General features: G+C 60.2%; 2 protein-coding genes across 7 annotated transcripts; one reads left to right on the top strand and one right to left on the bottom strand.

The window, feature by feature from the left end:
* Positions 1–289: 289 nt before the first annotated feature.
* On the bottom strand, positions 290–3,354 carry ARL16 (ADP ribosylation factor like GTPase 16). Of its 4 annotated transcripts, XM_067715866.1 has the most exons (5): positions 3,095–3,236; positions 2,849–2,907; positions 2,101–2,214; positions 1,374–1,489; positions 290–1,235 (listed from the first exon to the last, which is right to left on the bottom strand). In XM_067715866.1, the coding sequence occupies exons 1-5, from the start codon at positions 3,153–3,155 to the stop codon at positions 1,064–1,066; spliced, it is 522 nt and encodes a 173-aa protein (XP_067571967.1). In that variant the 5' UTR covers positions 3,156–3,236; the 3' UTR covers positions 290–1,063. The 4 variants fall into 4 exon arrangements, with proteins under 4 accessions (XP_067571967.1, XP_067571970.1, XP_067571968.1 ...); XM_067715869.1 differs by lacking the exons at positions 2,849–2,907; positions 3,095–3,236 and adding an exon at positions 3,247–3,354; XM_067715867.1 differs by lacking the exon at positions 2,849–2,907 and having other exon boundaries at positions 3,051–3,216.
* Positions 3,318–16,648, top strand: HGS (hepatocyte growth factor-regulated tyrosine kinase substrate). 3 transcript variants are annotated; one of them, XM_067715850.1, is made up of 22 exons: positions 3,318–3,475; positions 4,962–5,046; positions 5,370–5,445; positions 5,818–5,910; positions 7,410–7,533; positions 8,643–8,695; positions 9,118–9,186; positions 9,861–9,985; positions 11,021–11,099; positions 11,166–11,264; positions 11,353–11,448; positions 12,111–12,149; positions 12,227–12,367; positions 12,468–12,527; positions 13,028–13,238; positions 13,579–13,751; positions 13,826–13,966; positions 14,049–14,226; positions 14,946–15,079; positions 15,165–15,284; positions 15,442–15,531; positions 15,949–16,648. In XM_067715850.1, the coding sequence occupies exons 1-22, from the start codon at positions 3,439–3,441 to the stop codon at positions 16,057–16,059; spliced, it is 2,334 nt and encodes a 777-aa protein (XP_067571951.1). In that variant the 5' UTR covers positions 3,318–3,438; the 3' UTR covers positions 16,060–16,648. The 3 variants fall into 3 exon arrangements, with proteins under 3 accessions (XP_067571951.1, XP_067571950.1, XP_067571952.1); XM_067715849.1 differs by having other exon boundaries at positions 15,946–16,648; XM_067715851.1 differs by lacking the exon at positions 12,468–12,527 and having other exon boundaries at positions 15,946–16,648.
* Positions 16,649–17,849: the final 1,201 nt, after the last annotated feature.

Here is a 17,849-nt window from a genome sequence, read left to right as displayed (position 1 = left end):
GAGCCAATTGAGAACCTTCCCAGGGAGCAGCAGCACTGAACTGGGAGGCCTATCGCTTCAACAGGGAAAGGAAGACTTGAGACTGCACTGCCCTGCAGGACATACAGAGCTTTCTCGGAGCACCATTTAAAACCTCTGTAGAACAGAGCTCCCCTCACCCCCGCAGAGTGACCAACTGGAAACCGTGAGGAGGCTGAGGGCCTGGGCCGATGGCCCAATGAGCTAGACCACCAGCTGAGACAGAGGAAGCTGTTGTAGGAAACTCACAACAACACGCAGAAGCAGAGGATTTCTTACTAGACTGCAGTAGGTTTAATAGTGGCCCCAAAAGATACGTCCAAGTTGTAACCCCCGGAACATGCAAAGGTGACCTTTGGAAGAAGGATCTTTGCACATGTAACTGTGGATCTTGAGATGAAATCACCTTGGATTTAGGGTGGGCCCTACATCCTCCTTATAAAAAGAGGAGAGAAGACCACGTGAAGACAGAGGCAGAGATTCAAGTCCTGCGAGCCACAAGCCAACGACACCAAGCGGCACGAGCAGCCACTAGAAGCAGGGAATGGATTCTCCCTCAGAGCCTCCACACTTCTGGCTTCCAGCACCGTGAATGTAAGTTTATGCTGCTGCAAGCCACCATTTGTGGCGATTTGTTACAGAGGCCCTAGGACACAAATGCACCAAGCAATAGGTGTTTTCCCACAAGCTTCCTTGTACTGTCAAGGTATCAGAAACTCAACAGGTTGGAGCTTGTATCAGAGTTGAGAGAGCAGCTCTCCTGGTGGGCAGGGGAACAAATCCCCTGGAACCATCCCAGGATGGTGTAGGACACAAGCCACCTGGAAGGCCTGTCCTTCTCTCCCAGCTCTGGAGCCAGAGGGCAGATGTCAGGAATTCTATAACCTGGGTGCCTCAGTTTACCTATCACTGCAACTCAGCACAGAACCCCATCTTCTAGGATTTATCCTGCCCTTATAAAAGCAGCAGATGGCCAGAGGCCAAGTAATGCTTGCTTCTGCCTTCTTGCCACAGAGCAGGCCAGCCACGCTTCTCGGCCCGGCAGTCAACCATTCGTTCTGTGGGTGTCCTCGAGCCAGCGCAGCACTTCTGACAAGCCAGTGCCTTTCCAGGCACTGATTTCTACCGTGGTGATGTTCTGCTTGGCACAAGCAATGAGGTCCGGGAGCCTGATTAACGACTTTATCTCTTCTATGGTCATGTAACACGGCAGGTCACTGGAGTGAAAGCAATACCTGTCAGACTGGGCTGCCATCGCTGCACCCCCTCCCTAACGAGCCACCCTCCTGGCTACACTCCACAGGAGCTCCGCCCTGGGGCACCCCTGCATTTCCTCTCAGCTCACAGACACGTACATTTTATTGAAGAGAATCAGAACCGATGCTTCTGCAAGTTGTTCTGCCGAAAGGAGAGCCAGGAGCTGCACACAGGATGCAGAGAGCTGGGTAGGGTTAGAGGTGTCCACCATGAACTGGAAAGAAGTAAATGGAAATTAGGACCCCCCTGCAATGGAACACTATCCCTGCCAGACCTCCTCTCCTCGAATTACGGGCCTGGCTCAGGAAGAGCAAGAAAGGCTTCCAGAAAGGGAGAAGCAGAGGGGAGGGAGCTGTGCAAGAAGGACCGGTGTTATTTATTTGTTTCCACCTACACGGAAGTCTCTACTTGTGTGGCCATTACTTTTCCAAGGAAGGGTCCTAGAATTTGGGGCACAGGCCTTGCCAGGATGGGACGAACCAGGGGATATAGAATTCAAACATAAAATGTAAAAACACACCCAGGACAATAAGGCAGTGAGTGGATGGCACAGTTACCTGCAGAAAAGGAACACTGCCCTCAGCAAGCCTTCTGTGAGTTTTCACGTTAGCCTGGGCTCAGGAGCCCTAGGGATCAGGCTGGGGTCCCAGAAGGAAGCAACTCTAGTCTGGACCCTGTTTCCCTGACTCGCACAGTTGCCCAGGAAACCAAACTCTATCCCACACAAAGTGAAACTGGGGACTAGACAACGCTAGAATAGGGACATACTTCCCCAAAGGAAGTTCAAAAGACTACCACCTACCAGGAGAGAACAACAGGACCTACCAGGAGAGAATGACAGTTTCCATAGTAACTGGACCAGATGGGGCCCATGCACCCGCCCAGCTCCCGGATGGTGATCCTTCTCTGAGCCACGATGTCCGTTAGGTTGGTACCCACCTGTGGAAAAAACCAGGATGCACAGAGACCACCACAAGCGCTTTCCCACACGGAGCTCCTGGATAGCAACGTGCCCAGCCCTTTACACTCCAACCTAACCCCCAGCATAGGTCTTCTCAAGTGTTTAGGCCCTAAGGTGGAACCGTAAGGGAGGAGGCCTGAAGATGCTCCCAGGCGTCCAGAACCCTCAAGGCTGGCTGTGGCCAGGGCACCAACGCCCACCAGCGGGATTCGCCTTGTGCGGCGAGCAGCAAATGCAGTCTGACCAGTAGTGAGGGGCGGGAGGCTCCGGATCCCCTGGGACTCTGTCCAGGCGGAGCCAGGCTCCCCGCGGCGACACCACCTCAAGTCTGTACTGAACACACTGACCCGCCAGACCCCAGCTTCCATTTAAAGGAACCCAGGGACTTCCCTGGGGGCACAGTGGTGAAGACTCCGGGCTCCCAATGCAGGAGGCCTGGGTTCGATCCCTGGTCAGGGAACTAGATCCCACATGCATGCCGCAACTAAGGAGCCCGCCTGCCACAACCAAATAAATAAATATTACAAAAAAGAAAAAAAAAGGAACCCAAAGCGCTCTTCTAACCGCAAGGGGACCCACTTCTCCTAAACCTGCAAGAGGCCGGACGCCTACCGTGGGCCGCGTGGGGGGAAGATCGCCCAGGTCGCCCTTCCCATCCCGGGAGCTCAGCTGTGCGAGGTAGTCAAGGTCTCCGAGCTGGTCCGAGGAGGGAGCGCTGGCCGGACCCCGCCCCGGGCGCCCCGCCCCCCGCCCGGGCGCCCCCCACCCCGCTCGCCACCAGCGGCCCCCGAACCCCCAGGCCCCGGACCCAGACCTGCGCCCCAGGCCCCATCCCCCCGACCCGGCGCGGAAGGATAGTCTGCAAGCGTTTCACCAACAGCGTCTTCCCCACACCCGTGGCCCCGAGCAGAAGACACATCCCGCTCCCCGCTCCACTCTACACCCGTGGCTCGGCGTCCTGGCGACGCCAGGCCTTGCCCCCGGGCTGCTCATTGGTTCTCAGCGCTTACCGTCTCAGTGGGCGCGGTCCAATCTGCGCCCAGCGTCTGGGGCGAGCGGAAAGGCCCGCCTCCCCGCGGCTCGCGAGCAGGCCAGCGACGTGCGCGTGCGCGCACTCGAGACGGCAGGCGGAAGCGGAAGTCGGGGGCGCGCCGGCTCGCAGCGGGGAGAGCTGCGGCGTCAGGTCGGGTTCCTGGGTCGCCATGGGGCGCGGCAGCGGCACCTTCGAGCGTCTCCTAGGTAACGCGGCCCCCGCCCCCGGAGCGAAAGCCCCTGGGCCCCAGCGCTCCGGGGCGACCGCCGTGCCACCCGGGCCCTGGGCGGGCGCGCAGGCGACGCAGGGCCGGCGGTCCGGGGCGCGGCCCCGGCGCCGGCCGAGTAAATGAGGGTCCGCGTAGGAGACGGGCCAGGAGCCTTGGGGAAACGACCACCAGCGTCTGGCCGAACAGGCCTCACGTCCTGAGTCACGAAAACGGGTGACTCAGTGAAATAGTAAAATCTCAGTAGACTCTCCATACCGAAACCTAGGTTGCATGGGATTTGGGAGTTCTGACACATACATGGGCCCCAGAGGGTGGAGCCAGCAATGTCCTCTGTAGGTCCTGCCAAGCTCTTTGGAGCGCTGCTTCCCCAGGGACCCAGACCTGCGCCCTGTGTCCCCACTGGGCTCCCGGAAGCGCCCAGGGCTAGGAAGGCGTTTCCTCTGTTTTCTGGGGTGGATAGCTGATCCTTCTGAGCCTCCTGGAGGTCACAGATTTTAGGAAGGAAAATCGATTTTTATGGGCGAGCCCCCACCACTCCATGAAACCGTGTGTGCTCTGTGTTTGGGATCGGTGCTCTGGGTACTGGAATGGTCAACCCGAGCCTGCCCTCCTTGTTCCTTGAATATGGTTTCAGAGGGACCTCAGATGAGGCGCCTTTCTTGCTCATTGAACATACAGGCCGAGGAGCTCAGCTTATGAGGTTGTTCAGGTCTTCAGTGGTTAGTCCAGAAGTTACTCCCAGATCCATGTTGACCATTTGTACAACTCCAGGGAAGATGGTACTGGCTGGGCTGGAGAGCAACCCCTGAGCAGCACATCTGTCTGTCTGAGGCCACAGCGACATAGACTAGAGGTGGTAGCTGGAGAATCCTTGGCGGGTCGATCCTGTCTGCGCCTCACGAAACACGTGAAACAGAGCACTGGGGTCTCTGCTGCATGCCTCTCCAGCCATGCCTCAGCTGAGACCTAATCAAATAGGTTAAGCTTCTGAAAAACCAGGGACTCTGAGGGATGAGGCAGCAGAGTTCTCTCTGTTGAGAAACAGCTGAGTATAGTGTTGAATTCTGGCTTTGCCCCAGCAAGCTTTGTGACTTCAGGCAGTGACCTCACCTCTCTGTTTCAGTTTCTCTGTCTTCAGAGAAGGTGGAAATACCACCTAACTCTTAAGGTTGTGTGAGAATTGAGTGAGTTCACGTAAAAATGTTTGGAACAGCACTTGGCACGTAAAAAGCTCACAACAGCGTTCTCCATTGTTATTTTCCAACCTGTTTGTCTGTCTTTCAGGAAGGACAGTGCTTTCATGGTTATTGTCAGGTGTCAGGAGCATTTTCAGTAGTTTTCTGTTTGGTCCAAATGTCTAAAATGGGAAGGGGGCAGTCCCTCCTGCCTGTTGCTGAGGTGGGGGGCCACCTGGGGAATCACAGAGCAGGATGAGCCCCTGTAATGGTGAGTTTCTGTCTTAGACAAAGCGACCAGCCAACTTCTTCTGGAGACCGACTGGGAGTCCATCCTCCAGATCTGTGACCTGATCCGCCAGGGGGACACGCAGTAAGTGCTCCCTCAAAAGCAATGGGGTGGCCACCCCGTGGACTAGGGTTGCTTGGTGTCCGCTCATCTTCCAAGATCCTGCCCGGATGGAAGCCAACCGTGTGAGGCCCTGGTGGAGAACTGTGTGGTCTGTGTGCTGGGGTTTTTGAGATCTTGGGACGATTAAAGGACTTTCTCTGTACAGCTTGGGAGGGCACAGTTACCTGGACATTTGCCTGGGGGGTGTCTCAGGGACCAGATGGTGGGTGGGCTTTTCTCAGTCTTAGAGGCTGTTTTCTTTCTCTTTTTCTCTTTCTGCTTTTATCAATGCCTTTTTCTGTCAGAGCAAAATATGCGGTGAGCTCCATCAAGAAGAAAGTCAATGACAAGAATCCCCACGTGGCCTTGTATGCCCTAGAGGTAATCAGACCCTGTACGCCAGGTGGCACTGGTGGGGATAGCAGGGATGGGCACACCGCCAGAAGTGGAGGCACTGGGGCCGTGGGGCAGGGCTGGGAGCAGTGCCTCAGCTGTTCCACCTGAGGCTGACATGTGTGGGCCCTGAGGTTGACTCCAGTGTCTGTCCCTGGTGATAAAACACAGAGTTAGAAAAAGCAGGTGTACCCCTGGCTGCTTCCTGCCTCAGAGGCTGTAACGCGGGCTTTCTTGTCCGGCTGGGTGGCCTGAGGGCCCTGTTGAGTCCTGCCTTCTTGTGGGGAGGTGGGCCCGTCCAGGACGGGGAGTTCCTGCCCTGACCAGAGACTTAAGTCTACCCCACCTTGGGGCCTGCAGGTCATGGAGTCCGTGGTGAAGAACTGTGGCCAGACGGTTCATGATGAGGTGGCGAACAAGCAGACCATGGAGGAGCTGAAGGAGCTGCTGAAGGTGGGCGCTCTGTGGGGAGCAGGGAGGCCCAGACTGGGGTGCGCCACCACACGGGCTTCTTGGGGCTTTGCTGGTGGGAACAGTGCCAGGTGCTGGAGGGCTGGAAGGCGAGTGTTCGTGGTCCCTGCCTTGTGAGGTCAGGCCTTCCCAGAAGTCAGCGGGGCTGCATCTGGGGGTGTGGAGGAGACCCCACTCCTCCTGCAAAGTTGGGAAGGCTTCCTGGGGGGCAGGAGCTGAGTCTTGAAGGGCAGGGGATGCTCACTGAGCAGTGGAGAAGGTGGGGAGGGAGCTGTGTGCCATGGGCAGAGGTTGTAAGTGGAGGCCTGGGGTCCCCAAAGGCTCGGGTAGAATTCTGAGCAGGGAGGCACATGAGTGCTTGTGGAGGGAGAGTTAGGGAACAGCAACAGCAGAGCAGGGACGCCAGGGCAGTGGGTTTTACACACCCCCCAGCCCCCCGTGGGTGAGGGGCATCCCACGGAGCTGAGGGTGTGGGTGCCCTGGGTGGCAACCAGGGAGTGAAGCCCCAGCACCAACTCCGCCGCCACTGTGGCCTGGGCCCTTTGGGGGCCTGTGGGCCTCACAGCCAGGAGCCCGTCTGGGGCTGAGCTGACGGCGGGGCTTCTCCAAAGCCCTGACTGGTGACTTGGCCAGCCCCTGCTCTGGCCTGGGTGACAGCAGAGGAGTTAGAACCCGCCCTCCTTGTCCTGGCACAATCGTGTCCTGTTCACACTGTACATGGTCTGAGTCCTCACAGGGGCAGGGCTACCGGAAAGGGGTCCGCTGACCAGACCCCGATTACAGGGGAGAGTGGGAGCCCTGGCGCGTGAGCTGTGCTTGGTGTCTTGAAGCAGCTTCCTTGACCCGCCATCCTGAGCATCGTGTGTGGATAGGCTCCTGAGAGAGCTCTAGAAATGTGGTTGTCTGTGCTTTAGCTTGGTGGTGGTGGTGGCTCTGTATGTGGGGAACTTTCTGGAGCCACGCCCCCGCCTGCCCGCGCTGCCTATGACTGGAAGGAGGGGGCCAGCCGACCGTGCATCTGCTTCCTCAGCCCAGGCCTGATTGGCTCTGCCTGTCAGAGGCTGGCCTTAGCTGGCAACAGAGTGGGTTACAGGCTGAGGAGCTCGCTAGGCAGTTAGTGTCCTGTAGGGCACGGTGATGGGGTGGGGAGAGGCAGGTAGTTACGGGGCAGTAGGGGTTTGAGAGCCTCCACCTGAGGGATGCGCAGCTTCACCTAGGCGGTTAAAGATAAGTCCAAGTCCTGAGTGGGCAGACAGGTGCAATGGATTTGTCCTTGGGGACAGGGCTTCCTAAAGTAGGCCTGGGTCTGGGGAGTGGGTCACTACATGGCCCTGGTGCCCCACTTGGGGGACCCGCCCCACCTCTGCCAGCCCCAGTTGCTCGGAGTGTTGGGGTCTTGCCAGCTGCTTTTTCGTGCCGAGATGTCTCTTTGGCACCTGCCTCTCCCAAGGTTCTTATCTTCTTTCCTCCCTTCTCCACAGAGGCAGGTGGAAGTAAACGTCCGAAACAAGATCCTGTACCTGATTCAGGCCTGGGCGCATGCATTCCGGAACGAGCCCAAATACAAGGTCGTTCAGGACACGTACCAGATCATGAAGGTGGAAGGTGAGTCAGGGTAGTGGGGAGCAGCAGGGTCCAGCGCCAGGCCTGGGACATGCCACCAGGAGGTGAGGGGCTGCCCTGCACAAGGCGGGCCCAAGGGTGGCTGTGCCCGCCCCGTGCGCAGTGGGAGTAGCACTGTGCTCTGGGCACAGCGGAAACTCCTAGAGAGTTGTAAGTGGGGGTGTGGCAGCTGAGGTGTGCTTCTTAAGGCCCACCGCGCGTTCCTCCCGGCTGTTGCGGTGCCAGTGGAGAGGTGGTGGGCTTTGGCAAGGAGGGCGGTGGATTCAGGCCTTGTTTGGAGGATTTGCTGGTGCTCTCACCAGGCATGGAATGAGAGGGCTGGGCTGGGGCCTCTCCCACCTGTGCTGCGGTGGGGGAGGGCAGGTCCTCTGGCCCTGAAGATGAGGCATGGAGTGGGAGCGGGGGCAGCGCCTGCTGGCCGCAGGGTCGGCAGGACCGTGCAGACACTGTGTGATGAGGTCGGTGAGCTGGCCTCAAGCTCCCAATCCCTGGACCTTATACACGAGAGAGAACGCGCAAAGCTTTACGGGGGGGAATTCCCTGCCGATTCAGTGGTTAAGATTCCAGGCTTTCACTGCTGGGGGCCTGGGTGGACCCCTGGTTGGGGAACTAAGATCCCCATAAGCCACACGGCATGGCCAAAAACAAAAACAAAGTTTTCATGGGATTCCCAAGGGGTCCATGTCTCAAAAAACAGCTTAGGAACTCCAACTTCTAAGAGCTCTGGGAAGCATGCCTGGCTGGGGTGCGGGACCAGGAGCCAGATGGACTGGGGAATGTCTACGAGGCCTTGATGAGGTGGGAGCAATGTGTGGCTCTGTGTGTGGTCCCCAGGACAGAGCAGCCTGTGGGGAGCCACCCCAGCTGGGGGGCGGGCCGGCTGAGCTGTGCCCCAAGGCGCCCTTGCCCAGTGTGGGGTCACCGTGCCTGCTGCCCCGGGGCTCTGGGCTCTTCTGTCTGTTTGGGGAGGCAGATGCCAAGAGCTAGGATGCAGCTCTGGAGGCCTCAGGGCAGATGGGTTCGGGCAGGTGAGGCTATGGGCCTCGCCCACTAGGCAGCACTTGGCGGTAACAGCGGCCTCCTTTCTCCAGGACACGTCTTCCCGGAGTTCAAGGAGAGCGATGCCATGTTTGCGGCGGAGAGAGTGAGTTCACGGGGTGCTGGAGGTCTAGGAGTTAGGCTGCTTTGAGAAGGCAGAAGGGAAGCCCTGGGATCTGGGCTTGTTGGCAGCAGGTGAGCTGCTGATCTGTCTCAAGAACGAGAAAGCTTGACTTTTTTCAGTAGAATATGCAGCTGTGTCTGCAGGTTGAGACAGGAACCCAGTTCAAGGTGCCTTAGGACTGTGGTTCCCACAGCCGTGAAGACAAATACTTATATATCCCCAAAGCTGTGGGAAGGAAGTCTTGCTGTAAGGTCTTTAGAAAGAAAGGAAGACTGTTTTGGAGGGGGATCCTTCCTCGAGTCATGCCTGCAGTGAGTTGGCTCCAGTCCCTTGCACACACCTGTGGGAAGCGGGGATCGGCAGGGAGGGCAGGGACTATGTGACCCAACTCTGCCTGTCCCCAGGCCCCCGACTGGGTGGATGCTGAGGAGTGCCACCGGTGCCGAGTGCAGTTCGGGGTCATGACCCGCAAGGTGAGTGCACCCGCCTTGGGGAGGGACCTGGCTCCACGCCTGGCCGGGGCAGACCCCAGGCCACCTGCTGTCATCACAAGGCCACCGCACCCACGCACGGGCCTTTCTGTCTTGGCTGGGACCTGGCAGTGTAGGGAGTGTGGTCACCTAGGGTTGGTGTCTGATGGTCAGTGCTGTCAGGGGAAGTTCGGGCAAGGCTGCACCCCTCTGGGAACGGGAGTATACCCCACGCCCGGGGCTGGGGGTTTGGGTCTGCGTTGCCTCGGCCAATAGCCCCTTGGCCAAGTCTCCTCAGCTGACTTGGCCTGTGCAGCTTGGACCCTCCCTCTTCCCACCGAAGCCCAGGCTGGCCATGGCAAAGGCTGGGGCCTGGGGCATCTGAGCAGACTCACCGGACTCACCGTCCAGCAAAACTCGTTTATCGGGACAACTCATGCATGTTTTTTGTGAATTTTTCTTCGTAATCTGACTTCTTTTCCTCAAAGTGGAGGCTACAGTTGAGAGCTTGCAAGTGCACCCTGTTCCCCCAGGGCCTTTGTGGCCTCCTGGGCTTGCCTTCTGCCCACCCTGGCCTGGGAGACCTGGTCTGGCGCGTCCTGCAGTGGGCGGTGCTGGGCGGGGTGTGGGTGTGAGGGGTGGCCGGCCAGGCTGCCCTGACCTGTCCCGTGTCGCAGCACCACTGCCGGGCATGCGGCCAGATCTTCTGCGGCAAATGCTCCTCCAAGTATTCCACCATCCCCAAGTTTGGCATCGAGAAGGAGGTGCGTGTGTGCGAGCCCTGCTACGAGCAGCTCAACAAGTAAGTCCCCTTGGACACTGAGCGGAGCCAGCTTCTACCTTGGTAATCGGGGGCGGGCGAAGGAGGCGGGGGGAGCGGCAGACTTGGACAGAGCCCAGCAGGGCCCCCGGCTCTGAGACCTGCTAGCTAATTGCTCAGGTTTCTTTTTGTAACGTCTTAGTTTGGGAGTGACACTTAGAGAAGAGATGCAGGAACAGTTTGGAGACCACACACACACCCTGCTCCTCCCACAGCCTGGGTCCCTCGGCCCCATTGACTCCATCACACCTGCCCTCCCCGCATCTGCCTGCGTGTCCAGACACATACACGTTGTGTCCTGAACCAGTTGCGAGTGAGCTGCAGGCACCCTGTCCTCCTCGCCTCGACCTCCTACGTGCGCTTCCCTGGAGGAACTTTCCCCATGTGACTGCTGCCGGCTGTCGAGTTGGGGCATTTAGCATCAGCGTGGTTCTGACACCTACTGCCCAGTCCCTGTCCAGGGTTCCCGTGTCCCAGTAACATCCTGCGGCGGTTTTGTCCTGTCAGGACCCAGCCACCACATCAGTTTCCTAACCCAGCATGTTTTATTTGCTTCATTTTTTGTGACGAGGACGTCGCTGAGGGGCCTAGGCTGTTGTGGCACATCCCTAGGTTTGGGTCCAAGGTTTCCTCGTGGTTAGAGACAGGTTCTGGCCTGGGAGCCTGTGCTGTCCATCTGTCCCAGCATCAGTGATGGAATCTGATCCCTTGGTGAAGTGGTGTCTGCAGGCTGCTCCACCGGGAGGTCCTTTTCTGTGGAAAGCCGGAGCCAGGCGGGTGTTTGAGCCCCATTTGCAGGAGGGGGAGCTGTAGCTTAGGCCAGTGACTTACCCAGGGCTCCACAGCCCAGAGGTGACAGCTGGTTTGAGGGTCCAGCTTTTCTCTGGAATGTGGTCTGTGGAACCCCCGTCTTCCTTCTGTGGGGACGTCAGAGGGAAGCCCCAGGCTGTGTCCTGAGAACTTGTGGGGGGCCAGGGGTACAGTGCCCGATAACGTACAGCGTCCTGTCTCCTCCAGGAAAGCGGAGGGAAAGGCTGCCTCGACGACGGAGCTGCCCCCGGAGTACCTGACCAGCCCCCTGTCGCAGCAGTCCCAGGTACTGCCCGGGCCTGCAGGGGCGCCTCAGCCCTGGGCCCGGCTCACCCTGCCCTGCCATCCTCAGCTGCCCCCGAAGAGGGATGAGACGGCCCTGCAAGAGGAAGAGGAGCTGCAGCTGGCCCTGGCCCTGTCGCAGTCCGAGGCCGAGGAGAAGGAGAGGATGGTGAGCCGGGGGTGGCCTCGCTGAGTCTGGGGCTGCCAGGGGAGTCCAGGGGCACCCTCGCGACACCCTTCTCCTGGTTCTCCTGCAGAGACAGAAGTCGGCCTATGCCGCGTACCCCAAGGCGGAGCCCACACCTGTGGCCTCGTCAGCACCCCCCGCCAGCAGCCTGTACTCTTCGCCCGTGGTGAGCCCGCCCTCCGGCTCAGCCCCAATGGCTTGGACCCCCTTCCCATGGTGGGGTGGGGAGGCGGGGGGGTGGTGCCCCAACCTAGAGGCACATGTCTCATGGGCAGGGGCAGGGTGCGGCCTGGCGCCCACGGGTCTCAGCTCCCTGGTCGGGACCCTTGTGGGATAGAGGGCACTGTAAAGGCTGGCGGTCTCACTGTCGAGACCCTGGTCTCTTTCACACCCCCAAGAGCAGGAGGAGGTGAGAACCCCTGGGGTCAAAGGGGCTTTGCGTTTTTCTGGCCTTCAGTGGGGCCGTCACAGGTCTGCTTTTTGGGGATGGACCCAGCCTCTCTTTGGCCTCAGTTCTCTTTGTAAAAAGGGGGTGGGTGGCAGGTGGGAGAAAAGATTTAGAAAGTCACTTGCAAACTCTGCAGGGCTCTGTGGTTGGGGCTGAGAGCAGCCCTGCCACCTGCCCACCTGTACCTGTGGTTCGTGGGAGGGCTGGTGGGGCACCACACTGCGCCCTTTCTACGGTTTTGGAGCCCCTTGGGGTTCAGACAGGCTTTGGCCAGCCTCTAGGGTCCACTGTCATGGCTGCGTCATCCAGGCCTCCTGAGCGATGGCCAGGGTTGCTGCTGCTCCGGCCTATGACGCCTCACACCCCCCACATCTCCCTAGAACTCGTCGGCGCCTCTGGCTGAAGACATCGACCCCGAGGTGAGGACACCCTGTGTGTGGTGCTTTCCCCTTGCTGCCTCCTGGCCCTTGGGAGTGACCCCCTCTTGCCTGTGCAGCTCGCCCGGTACCTCAACCGGAACTACTGGGAGAAGAAGCAGGAGGAGGCTCGGAAGAGCCCCACGCCATCTGCACCGGTGCCTCTGGCAGAGCCCGCCGCCCAGCCTGGGGAGGCACACACAGTCCCTGCCAGTGTGGAGGTAAGGGGGCTGCTCTCAGGCTCCTGGCCATGGTCCCTTGGGAGGGGGCTGCCAGGACAGGCCAGGGGCGGAGTCCCAGTCACTCTCTGGTGTCTTCCAGACTTCCCTCCCGGAGACAGACCCTCAACCTGTAAATCCGGCCGGAGGCCCCTTTAGTGAGGTAAGCCATGGCTCCCTCCTCAGGCTGGGGGCATACTTGGCCTCCCGGAGCGCAGTGTGCTAGGCCCTGCCCAGGCATCTATCAGGAGCGCTGAGCTGTGTCCTCAGTGACCTCCTGGAGGCAGGCCATTGCAGCTCATGGCTCTCCGTTGAACCTCGCTGGGCTGGCTGTGGGCCAGAGCTCGGCTACTCGCGGCCTACCCTGAATGGATTGGAATATTCTGGGGCTCTGCACTTTGGTGCCCAGGGGAATAAGAGGCTAGAGCCAGGACAGCCTGGTCTCGGCCACACTGCGTCTCTGGGTAAAACCCAAGCCTCCCTGGGCCTTAGTTTCCTCACGTGTGAACCGGGTGCTGAGGGTGCCCCTTGCAGACCCACCGGGAGGACCAAGTCAGATGTGCAGCAGGTTCGGAGCTCAGCGGCCAGATGGTGGGTCCCTGCCCCTGCTCGGGGACCTGGGGGCAAAGGAGGCACTCAGCCAGACCCCCTGTGCCCCAGCAGCAATACCAGAATGGGGAGTCGGAGGAGAGCCACGCACAGTTCCTGAAAGCCCTGCAGAATGCCGTCACCACCTTTGTCAACCGCATGAAGAGCAACCACGTGCGGGGCCGCAGCATCACCAACGACTCAGCCGTGCTGTCCCTTTTCCAGTCCATCAACGGCATGCACCCCCAGCTGCTCGAGCTGCTCAACCAGCTGGATGAGCGCAGGCGTAGGTGCCGCACACACCCTCCCGGGCGTCCCTCCGGGGCCACGGGGGCTCCCGTCAGGGGCCGGCCACATCCCCTCGGGGCAGTGGGTGCCCTCCACCAGGCGTCATCAGGCCTGGGGTCGTGTGGGCAGGGCTGCCCTGAGGGACCTTGGGTTCTACAAGAAATAGTCCCAGTGGCAGGAAACGTCCCACTGAGCGCCGGACAGTCAGCTGGAGGAAGTGTGTGCGTGCGTGCGTGCTTGCCCACCCACCCTGGAGCCCTTATGCCAGCTGTGCCCTGTTGACAAGCGCTCAGCTGGGGAGCCATTGCCAAGGCCCCCGCTCTGCCCTCTCCCCACAGTGTACTACGAGGGGCTGCAGGACAAGCTGGCGCAGATCCGTGATGCCCGGGGGGCACTCAGTGCCCTGCGGGAGGAGCACCGGGAGAAGCTGCGCCGCGCAGCCGAGGAGGCCGAGCGCCAGCGCCAGATCCAGCTGGCCCAGAAGCTGGAGATCATGCGGCAGAAGAAGCAGGTGCGGCAGCGGCGGCCCAGCCCTGGGGGTGTGGGGGGCAAAGCCAGCACTGACGGCTGCCTCATGGCCCACAGGAGTACCTGGAGGTGCAGCGGCAGCTGGCCATCCAGCGCCTGCAGGAGCAGGAGAAGGAGCGGCAGATGCGCCTGGAGCAGCAGAAGCAGACCATCCAGATGCGGGCCCAGATGCCAGCCTTCTCCCTGCCCTATGCCCAGGCACGTGCCTGCCACACGTCCCACTCCCTCCAGGCACCCTGGTAACTGAGAACTGCTCTGAAAGCCGTCTCTCTATCCCCAGCTCCAGGCCATGCCTGCAGCGGGGGGCGTGCTGTACCAGCCCTCTGGCCCAGCAAGCTTTGCGGGGACCTTCAGCCCGGCGGGCTCAGTGGAGGGCTCTCCCATGCACACCATGTACATGAGCCAGCCGGCCCCAGCCACCAGCGGCCCCTACCCCAGCATGCCTGGGGCCGCAGCAGGTAACGGGGTGGGGGTGGGGCGGACGGGCAGAGGGCCAACAGCCCAGATGAGCCCCGGACCACTATCCCTTTCTTCTTTTATTATTTCAGTGTGATTTCAGAGTTACAAAACAGTTGGTAGAATGGTACAAAGAATTTTTCAGATTCCCAGACATTTCCTTGTCAGCACTTACCCTCTCCACACACACTTTTTCTTCTGACCCGATTTAGGGTGCACGGCAGGCGTGACGCCTTTCACTCCTAGAGGCCTCGGTGCATTTGCTAAACCAGGATGCTCCCCACGGCCTGGGTACAGATGCCGGAACAAGGGCTCTGAGGCCGTGTTGTGACTGTGTCCATAGCCGGCTCAGCTCCCACACAGTCCCAGTACCCCGTTTGTGCCAACAGGAAACCCGTCACATGTTTAGCTGTCCTGCTTCTCTCACCTCCTTTAATCTAGAATGTTCCTTGGTCTGCCCTGGCATTCTGTGACACTGACTTCCCAAAGAGCACTGGCCCGTCATCTTGCAGACAACCCCTGTTTGGGTGTCACTGGTCTTCGGAGAGTGTGACATTCTGGGGGTCCTTTGCTATCTTTGTTGATTTCACTTACTTTCGTTTCGTGAGAATGTGAAACACAAACTTGGTTCCAAAAGTCATAAAGAGAAGGAAAGGTCAGAAGAGGGCCCCCACCGTCCTCGCCACTTCGGGGTGGTGAGCTCTTTCCTCTTTTCCTCCAGATCCCAGCATGGTAAGCGCTTACATGTACACAGCAGGGGCCGCTGGCACGCAGGCAGCCCCTCAGGGCCCCACCGGGCCCACCACCAGCCCAGCCTACTCATCCTACCAGCCCACTCCCACGCAGGGCTATCAGGTAGGTGGGAAGGCCGCCCCCTCCCCTACAAGGCCACTGGGGCAACTGGGCTCAGCCTTCTTCCATTGCCTCCTCCCCTCCATAGAACGTGGCTTCCCAGGCCCCGCAGAGCCTCCCGGCCATCTCCCAGCCTCCACAGTCCAGCACCATGGGCTACATGGGGAGCCAGTCAGTGTCCATGGGCTACCAGCCTTACGGCATGCAGGTGAGAGGTTGTGGGGGCATCGGGTGGGGGCAGTGCTGGGCAGGCTCCACTCTCTGCTCATCGCCCCACGTCCCCTCCACTGCTCTCTCCTCGCTGGTTGGCGTTTATCTGGTTACAGAGCTCCTTTCTCAGTGTGGGGTTGTTTTATCCTCCACAGAATCTCATGCCCACCCTCCCCGGCCAAGACGCACCTCTGCCGCCCCCGCAGCAGCCCTACATCTCGGGGCAGCAGCCCGTGTACCCGCAGGTGAGCCTCTCCCGGGGCCAACACCATGGGTCATGACAGGGGACAGGTTTTGCTGTGGACCGCCCTCAGCAGCGGGGCTGCCCTGGGAAGTGCAGCCAGTGTGGGGCAGGACGGCCGCTCTGCGGGCAGGACCAGGACAGACACTGAGCAACACCCACAGGTGCCAAACCACGCATTTACTAAAAAGCCCAAGGTCACATCATCTCCGGGCCACAGACATGAATCGGGAACACCTGGGGTCTGGGCTCTGCTGGGGACAGGAAGCGTGCAGGGAGTCGGGAGCGTGGGCTCGAGGGGCCTGAGTACCAGGGCAAGGCTGGGATGTGGCGTGTTCTGGAGAGGAGCCGGTATAGGGTGGGGTGGCTGGGGCCTGGAGAGGGAGGACAGACCGATGGGCCATGTGTCCCCCCCCAGCAGATGGCGCCCTCTAGCGGCCCTCCTCAGCAGCAGCCCCCAGTGGCCCAGCAGCCGCCGCCACAGGGGCCACCGCCACAGGGCAGCGAAGCCCAGCTCATCTCGTTTGACTGACCACGGCTGGGAGCTCCCCATCCAGAGTAACACTACGGTTCTCCAAAACCACCGCCTCCGTCTCTAACTAGCGTCGTCCTTCTGCCTCGCTCTCTCCCCTCTGCGTGTAGTGTCCCTGCTCTGCACGGGCAGGGTGACCCTTCACCCTGGCCCTTTTCCGTCTTTGTCCTCACCTGCTGGCTTCTCGTCCCCCCCCAGGCCCCATCCTTGTCCCTGTCTTCTTGAGTTGGTGTCTGGCTCCTCTCCCCAGGGCTGGGCCTCGGCGGGGAGGGTGGTAGGGAAGGACTTTCTCTGAGAGGAAGCCCCCAGCCCAGCACGTCGGGTCCCGAGAGGGCCAGGTGGAGTGGGGTCTCTGCCCCACACAGCTCATGCCCTCCCGTTCCCACCCAGGACACCTTAGGGCCTGTGGCCTGTGACTAGCTTGAGTGCTCCCCAGAGTCCTCCCCTGCAGGCTGTCAGCAGGGGTGCTCTGGCCCTCACAGGAAGGGTGGGGCCTGTCTCCAGCTTCTCTGCTTCTGAGCCGTCATCTCATCCAGTGCCCTGAGTAGACAGAATGGAACAGTGATAATAAAATGTCTTTCAACAAGTATTCGGGTGTCTGCACAGAGAGGTGCTGAGCAGCTGGTCCAGCTGTGGACAGGGGTGTATAAGGTGCCTCCCCACAGGCCAGCTGCCCCTCGCCCCAGGTCCAGCTCCACAGGAGTCTCAACTGGTAGATGCTGCTCTGCCTTGAGATCTGCTGTTTTCCTCCCTGAGACTGAGCACTGAGGAGCTGTCCTGTCTCCACCCAGCCCTGTGCTGCCCTGACTCCAGTCTGAGTCTGGGATGCCAGTTGAGAGTCGTAGCCTAGAAGAAAACATTTAGGACAACGCAGACTCGCAGCCTTTTGCATTCAGGATTCAGAACATTTCACAGACTTTGGACAAACCTCTTGGGTGACCCCCATTTTAGCTTGTCTGCGAAGGAATGGACTAGTTTAATAGGCACAGAGCTCACGTCAAAGGAATGGCCAGAATCACAGAGGTGCTGGGCCGAGGGCAGCCCTGTCTCCTGGCTCTGATCTAAAGTCAGGGCTGTTCTGCCTGGGATCTTAGGAAATCATCTGTGGCGTCTGGGACAGCAGCGAGGGGGCATGCTCTCTGTTGCATCTGAAGAGGAAAGGCCCCAGGACCTGAAGGGCTTGGGATACCCCATGTGCCAGATGTTTAGGAGCTGGACTAAGGCAGGGGTGCAGAGGCTTCTGGCAGGTGGAGACAGAGCCCAGGCTTACAAATGCTCTTCTCCCAGGACCCCGTCTGACCCCTTCCGGGCTCAATCACAACCCTTAGCAGACGCTGTAAGCCGAGTCCCGAGCTCCCTGCGGGTCTGGTCCAGGCGGAGGGCGGCGGCCTGGCTTCCAGGGTGGCCAGGACGGAAGGACAAAAGGTGCGCCCGTGCTGGCCGGAAAGGCAGCCATTTAGGTACAGGAGGAAACCGAGGAGAAGGCGGCCCAGAGGGTAGGGGCGCTCCTGCCGCCAGGTGACCACAGGCCACGGACAGCCGGACCCCCGGGGCGAAGCTACCCAGGAAGGGAACTGGGGACCCTCGAGCCCGCCCTGCGGTAGCGCAAACTTCACGAGCCCGGGGTCGGGTGCAGGCATCACTGTGCCGTCCAACAGGGCCAAGTCCCGGCCGGTCGTCCCTAGTGGGACTGCCCGGGGATCCAGCCCGCCTCCCCGACTCGGACGGAACCCACGCCGTGGCTCAGCCTTCTCTGGGCTTCATTCACCCCCCGGGGCGGAGAGCTCGGG

This window comes from Pseudorca crassidens, chromosome 19 (genome assembly GCF_039906515.1).
Source record: "Pseudorca crassidens isolate mPseCra1 chromosome 19, mPseCra1.hap1, whole genome shotgun sequence".
Taxonomy (NCBI): Eukaryota; Metazoa; Chordata; class Mammalia; order Artiodactyla; family Delphinidae; genus Pseudorca; species Pseudorca crassidens.
The sequence above is the reverse complement of the archived record's forward strand: the minus strand, read 5'-3'. Positions and strand labels throughout refer to the sequence as shown.